This window comes from Culex quinquefasciatus, chromosome 3, assembly GCF_015732765.1.
Source record: "Culex quinquefasciatus strain JHB chromosome 3, VPISU_Cqui_1.0_pri_paternal, whole genome shotgun sequence".
Lineage (NCBI taxonomy): Eukaryota > Metazoa > Arthropoda > Insecta > Diptera > Culicidae > Culex > Culex quinquefasciatus.
The window spans coordinates 135,950,950-135,972,161 of NC_051863.1; the positions used below are offsets into that span (position 1 = coordinate 135,950,950).

General features: G+C 35.4%; 1 protein-coding gene across 1 annotated transcript in view; it reads right to left on the bottom strand.

Moving 5' to 3' along the window:
- Positions 1-15,251: 15,251 nt before the first annotated feature.
- The window catches only part of LOC6047502 (death-inducer obliterator 1), a 29,139-nt gene continuing 23,178 nt past the window's right edge, over positions 15,252-21,212 (bottom strand). Inside the window, exon 7 of the mRNA XM_038264725.1 lies at positions 15,252-17,281. Coding sequence (XP_038120653.1) covers positions 16,178-17,281 — 1,104 coding nt within the window. The 3' untranslated portion in view covers positions 15,252-16,177. The remainder of the gene's footprint in view (positions 17,282-21,212) is intronic.

Genomic DNA, 21,212 nt, shown 5'->3' on the forward strand with positions numbered 1-21,212 from the left:
ACTCATTTTTAACGCAGGCTAGAGTAGAGACCAGGGTGGCCACCAGATTTCGATTTTCAATTTCCCGGTTTTTTCCCGGTTTTCTCCCGAGCCCAGAAGGAATTTTCCGAAATGTTTTTTTAGGCTAACGTTAGTACCAACATACTTTTTGAACGCATACATTTGGTTCAAAGTTTGAATTCCTCAAGAAAGCTTTCAAATCTTGAGTAAAAAGTAAGTAAGTTGTAAACGAAGCCGTTTTTATCTGTTTCCAATCCAAACATCTAATTTCCATAATGATTGGGATTTTTCATCATCATACATGTAGATTGTATAACCTCAAAATAAAAAAATCGTTTTATTTTTTAGAATGAGATTAATTATTACTACAATTTATTAATTTTAAAGAAAAGAATTGCAAAAATAAATTTTTATCAACAGTTATGTAAATGCTCGTTAATTCGTTAGTTGCCTCGAAAAATCAGGGAGCAAAAAATATTTTTCAAAAAACATCAAAATTTCAATAGAAATTTAAGTGCAACCAGCTGAAATCAATATAAAATGCATTCCCTTGCGTTTGGAATCATTTTTAAGCATGTTTGGGTTAATTTAATAATCTTTTATTTTTGTTTGTTACCGCCAAATCTTACATTTTTTGACGACAAAACAAATAAACTAGTGTAAATGTACACTTTTTGCATTCAAATGTTAAGACTATGGATTGTTCCCCCACTTGACCCCGGCCAGAGCCGAGGGACAAAAATTTTGAAAAATATTAGCATCGGCCTTATTTTCAACATGATCTCAATTTTTGTGTTGATGTAGTAACCACCTAAAAGTGATTGCCTGTATTTCAAGTGACGTTTTTGTAGCAGAATTCTAAATATATTGTATTTTTAAAATATCTGAAAATTTTACATAAATTTCAAACGACATTTAAAAAAACTTTGCAAAAAAAAATTCATTGCAATTTGTCCTTAATAATTTGTCTGGCTGAGAATCTCAAATATTATCAAATAAAATAATATTTACAAACAGAAACTCCATGATATTATTATTTTTATGTTGAAATATGTTATAATTCAACGGTTCTCAACCTTTTCTAGGCTAGGTACCCTTTTTCGTGTTACTTGAGCTGCTGGTACCCCCTAGCGTTCATACATGAAATTTTTCGTTTGCATGAGATTTTTTTACATTCCAATTCACGAAGAAAGAAACATGAATTTTGAAGTATTAAAAATGTCGTAAATCTTGTTTCTAGAGTTGTTTAAAAACATGTACTGGATAGGCCATACAACGTCCATGTACATTTCTTCAAATCTGTTTTCTTAAGTGGCAGTTTTTGTAAATATTGCTCGGTTTGTTCTAGAGGTCGTATCGAGGTGCTCCGATTTGGATGAAACTTTACAACTCCAATACTTCTAACTTACGTGAAATTTTCCGAGGATTCCGAATATGACAAAAATGGGACTAAAAAGTGCCGCTATGGAAGCCTACAGGGCAAAAACTAACGTTGTAAAATGTTTGATACAGAAAAATCGAAAAACTATGAGAAAAAATGCGATTGGCCAAAAAGTTATTGCCGTAGGCTTATAGTCCATGAAATTCCCTAACTTTTGACCTATGGGAGTATGGGTGTTGGAGGCTGTTGCAAAAAGATATTAAGGTTTTAAAAAAATCCATTTTTAACAATAATTTGCAAAAGCTATGAGAAAAAGTTAAACAAATCCTGGATGTCTATGGCTCATTTTGAAGTGCTTCAAAAGACCTTTCGAATGCATCTAAGAGTGTTAAAATTGATGAAGTTTTACGCAGACGCGAGCAATTTTAAGATTTTTTATGTTTTTTGAACCTCAAACTTCAAAGCCCGTTTTACCCCACTTCCATTTGTCGTAGAGGGCTCATATTTGGCATGAGTTCATCTCATGTATAGACAAACAAACGCTGAAAGTTTCATCCAAATCGGAGCACCTAAATACGACCTGTTACACATTGGTGAAAAACTCGCTCTCAATAATGCTTCAAAATAAAATGTTGTTCCCTGTTTTTCTTTTAAAACTACATATCTACTGAAAATTTCTTTAAATTTAGAGAATTTTTTTTTGTAAATTAAGTTTTCGTTGTCTTTTTCATTTCTACAAACATCCCCCATATTTTTTTAAATTTTATTTTTATGTAAATTTAAATTCTGTAAATAGTATTTTTTTGAAGTTGTAGCTATTTTCAATTGAAAAATTATTCTATTAAATGGTTGAGAAAAATCTTTTCTGCTTTCTTTTTTGAACATTTTTGATCCATTCTTTTGTTGCATATACAAATTTGAAACAAATAATTGTAGAAAAAAAAAACAGAAAAAATCAAAAAACGGTGCACTTTACTTCAAATTCATAAAATTTCTAAACGAATGCAAATTATAGATTTATCATTCAAATATTTTTTAAACATTTTCTGATTGGTCAAAAACAAAAGGATCGTAGCAATCGGTGCGCGCGGACGCGATAAGTTTTTGCTGCGTCAAGTTTTTCTGCATATTTCTTCAATTTTATGATTTCGGTGGAATTTCACGGTTATTTTTAGTTTCAAACCGAGTGTTAATACAAAGAAAGGGTTATTTTGTGAGAGTGGTGTCCTAAACGTGTGAGTCGGTGGTTTTTATAGTCAAAACGGAGGTTTTGGCATCTTTTCCGGGAGCATCGCCGAGCCCTGTTTTGCGACAAGATGGTCGTTTCTGCTGGTTTCGGGCGATCTGTCGGGATCTATAAAGGTCTGATGGCAGTGGTCAGTAGGGGTAGAGTGACTTTTTTTTGTGGAATTTTGCATTGCAAATCAGGAAAATTTGGATGGAAGCAGTAATCTTGCGAAAAATCCAAAAAATAAGATGGCGGATAAGCGGCTGCAAATTAAAATGAAATATCGAAAAAATAACGCACGGTGAAGAGAGAAAAATTAGAGTGATAGCGTGTGACAGGAATACACGAGCAGGAAAAAGTCAGTGTGAAGCAAGACAAGGCCGAAAAACGGCTTAAGCGTGGTTTTGTGTGGGGAGCGAAATTTAAATTAAACAAGTGTGTGAGCTTTTATGGAAACGATATTCCTTGTAATTCGTTGTTATGAGAGGATGAATAACGGTTGCCGTCACCGTCGTCCTCGCAAAGCTTGGAAGAGTGAAAGAGAGAGAGAGGCGAGCTGCGAACCGCAGCAAATTCTGGTGGAATGAGATTGTCGGAGAGCTTGCTGAGTCGCATTCAAGCTGTCACAGTAGAAGTCGATGCCTACTAGCAACCTACTGGGATCATTCGGGTGAGCTCGTTCTATGTTGTACTTTAGTAAACAATAAAAATATAAATAAGTATTTAAAACTTAACTAACTTTAGCCATTTTAATTAAATTAAAATTATGTAAACAAATTTCACCAATAACATTCATTTTTGTAGTAAACCTAGTTCGTTATAAGTACATATTTAAATGTTTACGTTTTTTAAGTTTAATTGAATAAACTTTTACTTTTATTTTTATATTCGACTTGAAATTTACAGCTTATGGATCCATCTGGTGGCTACATTGACCAGATTAAAAAAAATGTTTAGTCACAGTTGTAAATTGATGCATTTAATTTCAGGTCCAGTCTTTTTGATTTGGAAGATTTCTAACAAATTTCTTTTTTTGGGTCACAATTTGCCATCAAAATACATTTTTCAATTGTTAAAATTCAAACATTTCAGCTTTGGATCCATCTGGTGGTTACATTTACTAGAAAATAGAAAAAATATAGCGGGTATAATTCTGTAACAATTTTTTTTCAGGCTCACAGGGGAGATTACATACCTTAATTGTATTTGCTTATTATTTCTTGAATCGTCTCAATTTTGGCATCAATATTTGATTTGCTAAATTGTCATAGAGGAGATGACATTCATGAAATATATCAGTTGGATTTCTTGAGTTGTCACGATTTTGGCACCAATTAAATTTGCTTAATTGTATAAATACAGATTATATAAAACAATGTTTAAATAGCATCCCAAATGGTCAATATTTTGTGTGTTGCTGTGGTAGTTTTTATTTATTTTTTCAGGATTTAATAATTATTGCTGCCAAAAGTGGAACAATTTATAACTGTCAAATATAACAAGGTTTGACAATTGTTTTGAAGTTTTTCTTTTCAAGCCCCAACATGTTTCTCTAATTTGGTTTTAACTTAAACTGTTGCTTTCAATTTGCTTAATATTTATAAGTTATTTTAATAATTAAATTGCTGATTTAATAAGCATTAATTGCTTCCGTCATTTATAATACTATTTTGATAATTAAAGCTTCGAAACAACTTGTTAAGATCTTATATATTAATTATATCATTTATTTATATTATCTTATATTATTTTTCTAATATTTCATACCAATTCATCTTAGTATATAATATTCACTTTGTTCACTTTATTTGTTATATTTATCATATTTATTATATTTATTATATTTATTGCATATATTATATTTATTACATATATTTCAAACGCCCAACAACCCCCCAAAAGAAATACTAACCCCTCTCAAAAAATAAAATCCCAGGGCCATCATATATTTTACGGACTGGATGAGGGAGTCGTGGATCGCCTGGCCCAAGTCACATGAATGTCATTTTCTTTTTAATCATATCATAACAAATGGTTGGATTGAGAATGATAATCTTTTAAGGTCCTTAAGATATAAGTCGGTTACTAACCAAACCGTCTCAGTTTAAACATACTGTGGTCATGGCCAAGTCCTGCCAAGACGGGGGTACTTATACATACATACATACATACATTTTCTGATTGGTCAAAAACAATTCGCCCGTAATTCATTGCACCTTAAGCATGGTTGTTATTTTTTTGATTCAAAGCAATTTGTTTTTTTATTCTCTCAAATATTTTGTTTGGGACAAATGTTCGCCATTGCGGGGTTTGTCCTCCGGACCCCCTGAGACCGCTCGTGGTACCCCCAGGGGTACATGTACCCCAGGTTGAGAATCGCTGGTAGAGGAAACATTTTGCTTTATGAAAAAAAAATCGCCATGTAAAAATATAATACGATACAAAAAACATCCATAACCAAGAAGCATGAGTCTACTACACAAATTCAAACATAGTTTTCGCGAATTCTTCATTTATAATAACAGGAATAATATTCTAATTGAGAAAAGAACATATTGAATAAATTAAAGAGGCTTTTGTCAAATTTTAACTAAACTAAAAATATTTTCCCGGTTTGTCAGTCGAATTCCCGAGTTTTTCCCGGTTTTCTCCCGGTGGATAAAAATCCCGGTTTTTTCCCGGTTTTCCCGGTTTTTTCCCGAGGTGGCCACCCTGGTAGAGACTCGTTTGACAAGTAACTCAGTTCACTAACTGCCATCTTGCCGTCTCCCTCTTCAGGGATGAATATTACAGAACGGTCTCACCCGAATTCAGCGACCGCCATCTCCTTGCAGCATTCGACGGCATATTCGACTCTGACGCATAACACCATAAGCCGCGTGCCGGCAAAACCCCTCTCATCTTGGGGGAAAGGTCTCGCAGCGAAAATCACGTTCTCTGCACTACAAGCCAATGCAGCACGCTAACACAAGCATGCAACGACCCGTTTCCAGACAGGTGCTCCGTGCGCTTGTCATCGGCGGACCAAATCAACACATACACTTAAACACTTTTCTCTTTTCCTTGATGTTGTTCATCACTCCAACAGCCGTAAAATGAACACAACAATTTCTCAGCTCTCTTTCCACCTCGGCCAAATTCACTGACGCGCACAAATACATACAAATTCCCTAAGCGTAACTAAAGATGCCGTCGGCAAAAAAAAGCCGGAACGGGCCGTCACAAAATCAAGATTTCCCAACTCCTACAACCGGAAATCGGACAAAACACGGCCATCACAACACTGACCGGAGGGACCCGAACCAAACAAATCAGGGCAGCAACCCTTTTCGCACAAAAAACACTCAAAAAACATCGAAATCGAGGACGCGAATAAGCACGAACCGGACGCGACAAAGGCCACGAGTCTGTGCGGTAGCAAAATAGTGCCATTCAGCAATAAACTCCAAAATCTGCCTTGCGGTTTGAAAGATTGAGCATGATCATATTGAACCAATTTTTATATTGTGAGCCAGTTTCATCTGAATAATTGATGATTTTTTTTCAATTCTGGTACATTTAATTTCAAAAAACAAAACCATATACTTCTGATACATGTGGACAGCAGCTGTATCGTCTTCCAAGATTTCGAAATGATTGACAAAAAAAAAGATAATTGTTCGGACGGTGTTGAAATCAACACCACTTAAATTGATCTTAATCAGATAATAAATCCGATTAATCTTTGTGATTATCTTACATTTTTCAGTTTTATACTTTCCAGAAATCCTCTTGCTTAATCATACCTCACGAGAGTTTTATTCATGTTAATTCATAATTTTTAACACGATAATGTATCGTACACTTTTTCTTAAGTATTACTTACAAGATCAATTTCAATTTCCTGCTAGCTCAGCGGGAATTTCATTCTGCCCTGTATTGCCTTTTATTCTTGCTCTGTCCTGTGGGCTAACACATAAATTTACTGTATTCTATTTTTTTTATAATTTAAGATTAATACAGCAGTTTCCTAAAGTTTTTGCCTAATTTGCTGATGATTAATTGGGATGAAATCTTATTTCAATAAATAACCAGGTAGCAGTTATTGATCAGCGCGCCCGAGTGCTTCTAGCATATGCGGCGAGTGTAGCTAATTTAGGTAATCTCAAATATTTAAAACTTTAAAATTCGATATCTCTGGAACGAAAAATATTCCTTTCTGTCGATAAGTGATTCTTATGTAAAATTGGACGGGGAATACGATGGTGAGGTCAAATTTAAAAAATAAATAGGGCTTGTGGCATCCTGAACATTATACTAAATTAGGTAGTCAGCGATAAGCGTGTACATCTGTGGATGTATGAGTGGAAAGCGTGCGTGGATCGGGAGTTGGTAGTCTGGCAGATGAAGCTGAAGAATAAAGATGGAGCTTGTCTCCCGGTTAATAAGTAAATAGAATAGTGTTTCTTTAATCGCGAAAATACCACATTGGCGATCCTGCCAGGAGGATGAATTGTGGCGCTAAGTGGTGTCCTGATTATTGGAAGGATTGTGAAAGTTTTGTGAGTCAAAAAGGGTGAAAAAGTGATGACTTGTTCCGGTGTTTCCCGCAACAATGCGGCGTTTTCAGCAGATTGCGGAGCAATTAGCAGTGATGAAACGGCGGACATGATGGCCAAGGATTTGCTGGAGTTTGGTGAGCTTGTTCCGTTTTTTTTTTTCTTTCTTCTTTTCTTTTTGTGAGCGATAAGATGCGCAAGTGTGGGAGATGGAGCGAGAGAGAAATATTCGGTACGGTCGCTTGAATCGCGTGTCACAGCCAGCTGAGCTAGCTGCTCGGGACGTAAGATAGTGTGAGTGTATGGCTCGAGCAGGGAGTGGACGACAACCCAGTCTGGTAAAATGGACTCTAAGCGGGTCAAAAGCGGGTTCGGTTAGCACACAAGTGGGCCGCATGATACATATTTTGTTTTGATCATTTGTGGGAATTAAAATAGCAAAGCGCGATATATCTTAAGAGTTTAGTTATTGGTAGATATTCGTTTTGGTATCTTTTAATTCAGAACTTTTTATGTTACTGAATAGAATTTACTAGTTTGTGCTGTATTGTATTCAGTACATAGTTGAAAGATTCGCTTCAAGGTTTTCTTACAGTGTTTTACAGGGAAGATTAGTATAATACAAAGCATAATGAAATATTTCAGCAAAAATTATAAAACTATTTATAAATTCAAAGAATATGGAAGAGAGATTCGTAGTTATTTGAGATATTAGTTTTCCAAAAAGATTTGTGAGTTTCGATAGAATTACTCAATAGAGAAATCTACGTGCGCATGTATTGCGTGTATGTACACGAAAATAAAGTGAGGTTAAATTTTGTCCGGCCAGCAAAATCCAATGGAGCGCTATTGTGCGTACGCGAATCGTCATAAAGCTAAATGGAAGTTATATAATTTGTTTGTGTCAATCAGTATGTAAGTGTACACACCTTGCTTTAGGTCAAAAGAGAAACCTCAAGGAAATGAGGAAATCTCGGGTAAGTGTTCAAAAAGCCGTTAGAGCCACCGTGATCTCCGGCATTAATTTTCCTTTTTCTTCAAATTGAAACAACATTTCACTTGTTTTCATTCAAGCATTTTTGAAATTGGTTTTTTCGTAAGTAGGTCGATTACCGATGCAAAAAGAGCTTTGTTTACCAATGGCTCTTACGTCCTTTTGAAAACTAATCCGAGAAATATACCCATTTTCATCACGCTAAGCTTTTCGACATTTTCTCGTCACTTTTGCAGTTTGCCTTTATTTAGACAATATGTGCCAGATATATATTTGAGCGATTTAATACTTTGAAACTTTATAAAAACTGTGATTCGCGATCAAAGTTCTGATAAGCCGTTAACAGAAATGGGCTGAGAAGGGATTATTTCCTCTGCAACAAAAGATTATTTTTTTATGGATAAAAACAAAAAAAAAGAAATGATTCACAAATTACCTATCTGAGGTGGTAAATAAATAAAAAGTTCAAGTTGTGTTTTAGTAAAAAGAGCACAAAGGGAAAGTTGTTATATTTGAGTTAAAATCTTACAAAGCATTAAACCAAATATTCAGTATATTCCATCATAAACTCAGACAGTGGAAAGGGGAGAACAAAACTTATTATGTAAACAAGTTGTTAGTTTTAAGTTAATGGAATTGTTTTTAGTAAGTTGAGGAACGTAAATTCTCAAATTTGAATTCTTAGTAAATATCAGTGGCTCATGACTAGAATATGCTGCATTTGAAAACAGCGTTTTCGCTTGTTGGCCAATTAAAAATTATTTAGGTATTTTTGCTCACTACGGGGTGGTTGCCTAATGGACAGCAAGATTTTTGAATTTTATTTGTCTAATTTACCTACAAAATCAGTTGTTTTAATTTAACAAGTTTTCCAAAGAAAATGGATTGTTATATTATTTTAATGAATTATACAAACAAGAATCTGGTTTTACAATCGAAACAAGATATGCTTGGCATTGATATTAATATGATGTGCGCAGCATCTAACAAAAAAAATGCAAGTTTTTTTATGATTCTTTTTGGCAAGTTCGGAATCTAGTCTACATTTGTGTATTAGAAGTAAATAAATAGTTGACACAGGAGTAACTGATAGAAGAAATCTATATATATATATATGAAGAAAAAAAATTAAGTGCAAATGTATTTTAAAGCATCTTACAGTATTGCTATTGCAGCTTAGCGAAATAACATTATTGTTGTAAAATGAGAACGAATTATAAAAAAATCAATGAAGCAAGATTTGTTTATGTTTGTGTTTGTTTAAAAATCTCATGAATTGATTGGAAATGCAAAATAAAATACCGGTAGAGTGAATGAGATCATTAAGATGTTCGAAATTGTAGCAAAAAGAGTTCCTGAACAGTTGAGTCGGGTTTAGCCCAAGGCCAGCTGCAACAAAAAGAGTTCCTGAACAGTTGAGTCGGGTTTAGCCCAAGGCCAACTGAAACAAAAAGAGTTCCTGATGTGATTGAGTCGGGTTTAGCCCAAGGCCAATCGTACTACAAAGTTGAGTCGGGTTTAGCCCAAGGCCAACTGTAGTAAAGAGAGTTCCTGAAAGGATTGAGTCGGGTTTAGCCCAAGGCCAATCGTACTACAAAGTTGAGTCGGGTTTAGCCCAAGGCCAATCGTACTACAAAGTTGAGTCGGGTTTAGCCCAAGGCCAACTGTAGTAAAAAGAGTTCCTGAAAAGATTGAGTCGGGTTTAGCCCAAGGCCAATCGTACTACAAAGTTGAGTCGGGTTTAGCCCAAGGCCAACTGTAGTAAAAGAGTTCCTGAAAAGATTGAGTCGGGTTTAGCCCAAGGCCAATCGTACTACAAAGTTGAGTCGGGTTTAGCCCAAGGCCAACTGTAGTACAAAGAGTTCCTGAAAAGATTGAGTCGGGTTTAGCCCAAGGCCAATCGTACTACAAAGTTGAGTCGGGTTTAGCCCAAGGCCAACTGTAGTAAAAAGAGTTCCTGAAAGGATTGAGTCGGGTTTAGCCCAAGGCCAATCGTACTACAAAGTTGAGTCGGGTTTAGCCCAAGGCCAACTGTAGTAAAAAGAGTTCCTGAAAAGATTGAGTCGGGTTTAGCCCAAGGCCAATCTTACTACAAAGTTGAGTCGGGTTTAGCCCAAGGCCAACTGTAGTAAAAAGAGTTCCTGAAAAGATTGAGTCGGGTTTAGCCCAAGGCCAATTGTAGTAAAAAGAGTCAAGTCGAGTTATTTTATTGAAAAGGACAATTATACTGTGAAGACAGAAGTCTGTAAAAAAAATGGATTATAACATGAAAGTATAATAAAAAAAATCAATAGAAGAACTGTAATCTTTGACCAATTGAAACTGACGTAATCTGTCCAAAGAAAGTTGTGGGAAAGTATCAGGATCACGCTCCAATGTAATGAGTCAATATTAATGATTATAGAGCATTCTAAAACTCACGGAAATATATCGCAAAAATTTAAGTGGCCAGCCTTACTGCATAATGTTTAGAGCAAATAGAATTCTCTGAACAGTTAACATTTCACAGAGTTTACAGAAATACATAAATTAAGGAAAGATGGGGCACCATTGCCTGCACAGAACTCACCAAAAAGAATAATAAAAACTCATAACAAATAAAGCCACACATTGGATTACACAGTGATGAGATCCGCTATGGAAAAAAGGTTCTAAAGCCAAATATATTATCCAAACAATGTTTCATTATATTTAGATTTTAAGTAGAGATCTATGTATTCAACGATGTTTGACGAATAAATAAATAAACCACAAATATAATGTACTACTATACTTAAACACACATATAAAAATATAAAAAGAGAATTACAAGATACGAACATCGAGATAGCGGGCCAAAAAAAAAAAAAAGTTAAAATTGTGATCAATCAAATTGAATATAATTAACATTACGCACGTACGTCAGGCAACATACCATGTATATATGTTTATCTCTAAATCGAGGAATCTATACATAATACGGGATAAATACAAAAAGCCAACCGCGGTAAGAACTGTTAAATTAATTATAACTATAGTGTAACTACCACGAAGGTTGAAGGTAAAGCAGTGAATCACTCTCTCAGAAAAAATTCTTATCACACAATGCTCCCTAATCAATTACATAAATATATAATCTAATGAGAAAAAGATTCCAGCGATCTTGGTTTAAAAAAAAAAAAAAATAACGATTTCATCTGATACCAAATGATAAAAAGCCTAATAGGCGTAGAGCAGCGATTCTCAACCTTCTTCTAGGCTGGTACCCCCTACCATGTAAATCAAGTAGCCCCGGTACCCCCGTTGAGAATCGCTGGCGTAGAACAATCAAGGTTATGTAAAAGGTTTATAATATAACTTGTTATATAGTTGAAAGAAATAGGATCAAGTTCTTAACAAACTAAACATATGTTCTTTAAGTCTCGGAGGATGTATTGTTCTGAAATTTATAATATGTAACAATGCTATTAAATAATGTCATTCAAGCCTTAGACAGTTTTGATTCATATTGATGTTATAATGAAAGGGTTAACAATGCTACATAGAGAATTATGATTTCCTATGCATGATATACTTAGTTCCACATTTGACGTTTCAGAGTTTGGTGTACTGCTGATTTTTTTTCCTTCTTTTTTATTCTCTCTTTGCTTTAGTTCACTCGGAAGAGGACAGGACATCACTGGCATCGTTGATATCGGCAGCCAAAGCAGATAACCTTCGCTCTACGGGACGGACACTTCACCAGGCGTTACAAAACATGAGACGAGAAGTGGCAGATAGGATTTTAGTCTAACATTAACTTTATTGTTTTGTTAGTATACTTATTATAACTTTCAATTTGGCAAGGGGAGGATGTGGCATCCTGAACATTATACTAAATTAGGTAGTCAGCGATAAGCGTGTACATCTGTGGATGTATGAGTGGAAAGCGTGCGTGGATCGGGAGTTGGTAGTCTGGCAGATGAAGCTGAAGAATAAAGATGGAGCTTGTCTCCCGGTTAATAAGTAAATAGAATAGTGTTTCTTTAATCGCGAAAATACCACAGGGCTGTTTTGAGATACGGCCATTTAAAGTTTTCAATAGCGCAATACAGGTAGAAAACATATTTTAATCCAAATTTTGATCACGGAAATGGATTCTACATCCAATTTCCTTCAAAATTGAGTCTAAGACCGACCGTCTCAGATTTGTGGTTCCTGAGCAGTCGCCGTTTGAAGATAGGGGTTTCGCTAAAAAATCGCCAAAAAGTCGATTTTTTGGGAGGGTACAAAACTGGAGGGGGAGGTCCGATTTGGATGAAATTCGGGATTTTTGCATGTTTTGATAGTCTCAACAGCTCTGCCGAATTTGAGCAGAATCGGAGATGGTAATTTTCAAATTTGCAGTTTTTCTTGCACACTTCAGGTGGAATGACCCAATACATATGAATGTTTGGAACATCCCCGTTCATTTGCGGGGTGAACGAAAATCTTTGGTCGGGAAAAATTAAAGTTATCCTCGTTTGAAGTTTTTGCTATGGGACGAAATTTCGCCTATTTCAATTTAGTGTTTTTATAAGTCCACATAGACATGATTCAAATCATATCATTTCTTATGGGCAATGATGCAGGGAACACTTTTCCTGAAGCACGCGAAGTGATTGAAAATAAGGGAAAAAAGTTATAAGGGTTTTTTTTATATAAAACGTAAAGATTTCCCTTGAAACTTTTTTTGTATCAAGTAGGCAATAAAAGCTTATTTAGGTCGTATAAGGGGTTTTCAGAACCATGATAAAACCTGTAAGTTTAAAAATGTTACTAGGGTTACGACGGTCGATACATCAATAGAAAAATCACAAGAAATGCTGTCACATGAAGAAAAAAGCAAATAATTATGTTCAATTATCGATTTTCTATGATTTTTTTTAACATTTTAACCGATCTGTAAACTCTTCCGGATATGCGGTATTATTGTACACAGTGGTTCTAAAGGCTGTTTTGACGAACTTAATCGATTTGAGCTAAAAGTAAGCAATTTCGTGGTTTGGCATGTTCTACAACTTAGCCTACTTTCTGTGAAATTTGTTTTTCAAAATACTAATCACAGCAGGCTATGGAATTTCTGACATTTGACAGTTAAGAGATAGAGCTTTGGTGTCTTCGGCAAAGTTGTAGGGCAGAAAATTTCCACAAACTTTGTCGAAGACGTTAAAGCTCTATCATTGCGTTGAATACCAGTTTTGGTACCTTTTTCATAAATCCCTACCAAAAAACAGTTTTTTGACTAAAACTATGTTATATTTTGATTTTAGATGATTACAATGTTTAGAAGAGTTGTCAGTAATATCAAAACAAACAACTTTGTCGAAGACACCAAATTGATAGGAGCTATATGTGATGAGTTATAGCAAGATTTTGTGATAAATAAGCTAGTTTTCGAGCTCGGTAAACAAAGCCTCGGGCAAATTTGGGCAAAAACCCATACAATAGGCTTCAAGTTTGACTATTCCACTACAAAACGTCGAGTGAATCATTCGTCCGAAGGTTTACGGTAATAGGTTTCCGGGCATTTTAATTTAATTTTTTTTTTATGATTATTTCAATGGAAATTTTCTGCCCTACAATTTTGCCGAAGACACCAAAGCTCTATCTCTTAACTGTCAAAAGTTAGAAATTCCATAGCCTGCTGTGATGAATATTTTGAAAAAACAAATTTCACAGAAAGTAGGCCAAGTTGTAGAACATGCCAAAGCACGAAATTGCTTACTTTTAGCTCAAATCAATTAAGTTCGTCAAAACAGCCTTTTGAACCACTGTGCTGTATTTACTGTAGGTTAGTCGAGGTTAGTCGTCAACTAACAACTTCTTTATCAAAAATGTCACCCTCCTTAAACAATTTGGCGCCCTCAGCAGGGCCCAAGAGAAACTTTGCATTTTGCAAATTTGCCAAGTTGCCGATTTGTGCTGCGCCTTCATGAAAAAGATATAGCGCCAGGAGGCACCAAAATGCAATTTTTTGCAAATTTAAAAAGAGCCTAAGGGAGATCAGGGCATTTTCCACTTAATTTATGTCGTCGTCGTCGTCGTTTTTCATTGTTGTCATCAGACAACTCAGCTAACCTATTTGAGGTTGGAACCATCGTCAAGGAAGTTCCCGGCTTGTTGGTGGACACTCCACTGGTTCCAGGTTGATTCGGGTTGGCGAGTGCCGCTAGTCCACGCGTACGAATAGGGCTACGCTGATACGTAGTTGGATGGCAGCTTCAGCAGGTTTGTTGACCGTTTGGAGCCAGACTACTAGGTCTTTCCGATGCTTCTGCAGGAACTGGTTCGGCCACGTCCTCGAGGTGTTATCATTTTTTTTATGATTTTTTGAACATTGGCCGTTTTGTAAACTGTTTTGAATGAGTGGGGTGACTGTAATATGCTTCGTAGAAATAAGAAAGTTTTCTTAAATTACACATCGAAAAGATCAAAAGTCAAAATCGGCCAAAAATATAAGACGACAATTAGGGAAAATTCTCGTATATGTTTGGCAGGTTGAACACTCGCTCCTAACTCAGCCTAATTTGCTGATTTCCACTATTTAAACCACATATTTTGTGAAACTGTTGATAGAAACTTGCTTGCTCACTTCCTATTAAGTGTGCTGATATGGCAACATTAGAGGCACGATGGCGTTAGATACTGTTCTCCTATGTGTAGAACTGCAGTACCATAATATGGAGACAACAAACTTTTCAAGTGCTGAACATTATTTAATTTATTCTTTTTAAAAATTTACCATAATCAAGAGGAACTTCCGTTGACGGCCGCCTGCAAACAAACTTCTCCGATCCAAACTTCCTTCAACAGGGACAACACCAAACGCCGCCAACATCGCATTTACACGATGATGACTTTCCGATTCATTTGTGCAAAATTAATGCACCGTAAGGAGGTTTCCCTGCCCCCTTCTTCCTTTACCAGCAGTGGGCGTCAAGCGAAAAAGAAACTTCCCCCAGACACACGGACAGAGACTGTCACGCGCCGCGATTGATGTGTGTGCGAACGTCAACGCCGATTAACCGATGCATAATTCACACAGCTTCAAGGCAAGTTCTCGCGTTTAGTAAGTAAGCGGGCACAAGTTGGTTCAAGTTTGCGTTTTTTTTTTTTTTCTTCTCTTTATTTTTTCACATCTTTCTTTTACGTAGTCCATTACATCGATAGCTTCTGCTTCTTGAACATAGAACAATGGTTTAGATTTATATATATTTTTAATGCATAGTTTACGTTTCATTCATCCTCAACCTTCGGGGGGTGGCCAAATTTGTACAATTTCGTTCAATTTAGAGTTTCGAGTGCTTCAAAGGGTTTCTTAATTTTGCAACGAGTCCAAAAATATGTTCGACCGGAATCTGATTTTTTTTGTTTTTTTTCTTCTCTTAACGGCTCGAGTGCTTACAGATATAGATAATGATACTGGCTAATTATGTTAATCTTCTTCTTTGTACACACAGCCTTATCAACTAGGGGAGCAAAGGGCAAAGTGGGAACATTCTACTCTTTTACTGTTTTATATTAAAGCCAAATAATTTCAAACTCTGGGTTTTGTTGTTTCTTTTTTTTTCGAAGGTAATCAAACTGCTAAAATCAGTTTGAAAGTTAATCCGTCACAGTCAACAAAAAAGGGGTTTCAACTTAGATCATAAAGAGAGAGAGATAGTAGATATCAAACTACTGAAAAAGTTCGAACCTTAACTGCATTGCGTGTGTAGATCATTGAGAACGTGTTTGTTTTATTCTATATTGGATGTTGCGTTGCTTGATAAGATTCCACAAGTGAGTGCGTTAATCATTATTAAATAGTTTAATAATTTAAAGCGATTACACTACGATAACTCTACGCTCTCTACCTTCTACCAGAACAGCACAAAAAAGTGTCGAGTTTTCAAACCTCGATTCTTTGCTTCTTCCAAGCTTTTCATTTTTCATTTCTTTGTTGCATTTGCACTTTCCGCTAAATTTGCGAGCGCGGGTGAAGCCTAGCTCTTTCCACACAGCTCTCCTATACTGGGCAATTTTGTTCGCGAGTCTTACGCCAGCTTAATCTCGTCTTCCAACCCGGGCGGCGGCGGTTCACTGGTTCCGTCGTCAATTTTGGACTTTTTCGCCTGCGGCGGCAGCGGTTCCGAATCGTCACTATCGAGCTCAACGACGCCGTCGACAACGCGCGATTTTGTGGCCGTCGCCGGTTGAAGGTAGCTTTCGTCCGGAACCATGCTCAGCAGTTCCGCTTCCGACAGCTGCGACAGCTTGCTGGTGCTGGCCTCCGGCGGCGGATTCGACACGAGGACGGGAATCGGCGCCGCCGCCGCCGACTTTCCGTAGCTGTAGCCCGGTTTGTACGCCGAGTAGAGCGAGGAGGTCGCCGTCGGAACGTACTCATCTTCATCGTCCGCGGCTGCGACGGTCTTCTCTGGCGCCTTCGGCACATCAAGCGGAACCCCCGGAACGCTCTTGTTAATACTAGCCAGAATCTCCGACAGGTTCGACGGGATCGAAATGTCCGTAATCAGCGACGGCGTCAGCGTCGACTTGATCTCGTCCGCCTTCAACTCCCCGGAGCTTATAATTCCCACAATTTCACTCTTTTCCTCGGCAATCTTCCGATTAATCTCCTCCATTTCCAACCGGAACCGTTCCGAGTCCGGATCCAAAGCCGTCCCCGCCAAGCTAGCTCTCCTTCCCTTCGTCTCAACGATCGCCGTAACATCGGCAAACTGATCGCTGTCATCACTCGCGCCACCCGGCGAATACGGCTCGTCATCGTCGTCAATCACGACCGGCGCTGGCGAAACCTCTGGCGGCGGTACTGACGCCGCCGACGACCCGCTCTTCAGTACCGGCCGCTTGATAATGTCCATGTCGATGTCCTGCTCGGGCGATTCGGACGCCGACCGGGACCGGATTTGGATTACGACGGGAGGAGTGGCGGCAGAAGCTGATGCTGGTGGTGGGGGTGGAGGTTTCGGAAGAGAAATTACCGGCGGGGGTGGTGCTACTGGTCCGCCAGGGCTTCCCGGTGGAGTGGACGAATCCAGGTCCGGCTTCTTTGTGGCGTACTTGGTGATGACCTGCTGCATCAGCGCGAACGAGGGCGAAACCGCGGTGGAGGATTTTGTGGTGCGGCGAGGGGTCTGAAAGAAAAAAGGAATGTTGCTATTTAATCTATTTTTTAACATGAAAACAGCAAAACAAAATAATCATGCTACATGGCATCGTTGCTCGGGTGGCACTTCGACGTGTTTTTGAGAAAAGAAAAAAACAAAGCAAAGTGCTTCAAATTCTTACTCCCGATATTCTGTATCTTGATCCAATTCACAAATTTGCTAAATTAGTATCAGTAAACGTGGCTAAAAGCGGAGCAGCATGTAAAGTGTGCTAACTGGTAAGGTAAACACACAGCTAAATACCGCGACAATCCGGTTCAAATTCATCAACAATTCTAAAACTTATTTAAGGTCCTAGATGATCGGTTTCATAGCAGCTTATAGTTCAACAACTCCCAGTAATTTTTGGGCATAGCCCATAAACCTATCCCGTAGAAATGAAACTCGGACGGCACGCCGTTTACTTTGATTTTAAAGTCTTCCTGTTCCAGTGCAAAATAATTGCTCGACTCTAGAACGAGATTTCGATCTACCATCGACAAATCACGATCGAAACTTGTAAAAGCGAATTTAATTTTTTGTAATATCAATTTTAAAAGCAATTTCAAAAATATTCAAATATTCAACATAAAAAAATCAAAAAAATATAAATTTAAATATTTTTTCCAGTCTTAAAATATTAAAAAGCTAAATAAATAAAAAAATGCCAAATTCTAAAACGATAAAACGTTTTAAAACATTTAAATAAAAAAAACAATTTTGAAAGAAAGTTGGAATTCCAAAAGTTTGAAAAAATACACAAGAAATGGGTAATTTTAATATATTTTTAAAAATTTAAGAAATTAACTTCAATTTTTTTTCTGAAAAATATTCAGAGTTACAACTTTTATTGTAAATTTCAAAAATCTTAAAAATTTCAAAAATTCCAAGCACATAGAATAATCATTTTTTTAATTATAGTTGATTTTTATTTTCAAAATAACATTTTTTTAAACAAAAATATCAAAAAATAAATAAATTAAGAAACTGCAAAAAATTCAGAACATAGAAACTTTCAAAAAAAGATAAAATTTGAAAAAAAAGTTGTTAACCCAAAAGTTTGAAAAAAAAAATTCCCTGGAAACGGGCAATTTGAATACATTCTAGAAAAAAAAAGAAAAGAAATTTCAAATTGTGCTGAAAAAAAATCAGAATTACAATTTTCACGGTACAGCCATCCCTCATATTCGGAACAGTTTACAGATCTGACAATAGGTCTATTCCCGTACTTGCAGAATTGCAGAATTTCTGCAGGATCTGCAGAATTCTGCAGCCAGCATAAGTCACTTTTTTTGCAGCACGTTCCCGTACTTTTCAGCTCGCTCTCTTCATCTCTCTCTTTTGCAGAAGTTCTGCAAGGAGAGAAGCGGCAAAACTTTTGCCTGGGTAGCACGTTCCAGTACTTTTTCTGCAATATTGTACACAGTTGAGTGGAATTACACAAATTGGGTATTAAAGTCAAATTAAAGTTTTTTAATTATTCCAAAATATTTAAAAAAATGTTTGCCAAAAAAGTAATTGAAACAACACGCCTCTAGGAAAGGGAAATTATTTGTTTATGCAGCACAACATTTTATTAAAAAAAGCAAGGATGTATTATTTATTAAGTAACTAGAAATTAATTATGCTTAGGTAGAAATTATGTATTAGAAACAACTCAAAACTTTTACAATAGGTAAACAATTTTACAAATTAGAGTGGCAGGTACGTTTAATAAATATGATTTAAAAAAAGACAAACAAAGGTTTAATAATACACACGTTTTAATAGTGTCGCAGCGAAATTGGCAAATTAAAAAAAATGAATCACAAACTCAAAAATTTTAAAAACACATAAATTAAGAAATCTGGAAACTAGTCTGGAAATTAAGAAATCCATAATTAAAAATATAAAAAACTAATATTTTCAAATTGAGAAACTTAAAAAAACACAAATCAGATAGCTGAGAATTTTAAAAATGCAAATAATTATATCAAAAAAAAAATTATAAGCCACAAATTCAAAATTTAAAAATTCAAATGATTAAAAACTAAATATTTCAAGATGTTTAAAATTTCAAAAAAATCTTAATTTTAAAATTTCAAAATAAATATAATGAAGGTAAAAAAAAATCGAAATAAAAAACAAAAGTTTGAATATTTATGAGTGCAGAACATCAAAAATTCAAAAGCTATAGTTAAAAATAATACGATAGAAAATTAAAGAAATTATAACTTCAAAAATAAGTAAAATTAAAAAATTCTGTCAATCAAAAATTTTAAAACAAAAATATAAATAAAATAGAAACAGTCAAAATTTCCAACTTCTAAATCGTCTAAATTTGTGTTTCTAACCTAAATATGACTCCAAAAAATGTGTATTTTTTATGATTCAAGATGGCGAAGAAATTAAGAATTTAATAATTTAAGAATTTAGGAATTTAGGAATTTATGAATTTAAAAATTGAAGAATTTCAGAGTTTCAGAATTTTAATTTCGACAAAATTACATCATTTTTTTTTGGTTCATATAAGAATACAAATTGGTAGCGCCGTTAAAGGTACAATTTATGATTTGCCAATTAAATTTACCTATTATTTTAACACACATATTGAGTATCTTCAAAATCAATTTATGATCAAAAATAATTCCTAAACAAATATTTATTTGAAATTATTAAACTCAAAAGAAACGTGTATTTAAAAGTTTTTAAAAACTAATTGTTTTTAAAGTACATTTTTTGTTGAGGTAATAGCACGGGTAATAGCCATGCTGTAACACTATGGCTTAAGTTTTATCAGGTAAAAATATTAACACTAAAAAATCGCTTTATCATTTACAAGAATGAACTAAGTCTGACATCGCTAACATAAAAAAATCGTTCTCAATAAAACCAGACAAAAAAAAAACAACCCCAAAATCATTTATTATTACAAATAATAATAAAATGCTTGCTGGGTGAAATACCCAACTTGCAAATTTTACGTAAGCGTGTACTCAACATCCATCACACCAAATTGCAGTAACTTTTCAACAAGAAAGAGAAGAGAGAGCTTGCAGAAAAGTACGGGAACGGTTTTGCTGCAACTTCTACCTCTCTCATTGCAGAAGTTCTGCCTGAGAGAAAAGTTACTTTAGTTGCAGAAAAGTACGGGAACGCATTGCTGCCGTTTTTGTGCAGAATTGCAGAATTCTGCAGTACGGGAATAGACCTAATGTTCAACAAATCATATAAAATCGATAATTGAACATAATGATTTGCTTTTACCTTCACTTGAAAGCTTTTCTTGCGATCTTTCGATTTATGTATAGACCGGTTGTACATTTTTACGTTTTATATCATGTTTTCAAAGAAAAACATTGACCCTTGAAATCCACAAATTCGGGACACTTTTTTCTTACGATGTAAACAAACTTTTTATTCTCTCCAGGAGTACATATTTTTACAAAATAATGACTTTGCATTCTGAAATCAATGAAACTCATTCTTAGTAATGTTTTATGAATGGTCTGATAACTTTTTTGTGAAAATATCAGTTAAATTCAGGTGTTCCACAATTGTGGGAGACACAATAACATCCCACAATCATGGAACAGGTAATTTGGAGGCAGTGTTTTGGTGCTCTGGATAAAATAGTCTTGAAATGCAGTTTTTGTTTAAAAAGTATTACTTTTACTAGTGAAATAGCAAGAGAATGTCCAAATAAAGGCCCTAAAAATAGCAGGGTCGACAGAAAAGTTGCTATTGACAAATTACCACAAAAGTGTTCCGAATTCGTGGGTGTTCCGAATATGTGGGATGACTGTACATACTTTTAAAAATATTGACAGTTTCAAAAATGCTGTACATATCAAAAATTAAAAAAAAAATCTTTAATATATATATTCTTTTCATTTTATAAAATCTCAAAATTAAAAATTTCAATAGTTTTTAGAAAATT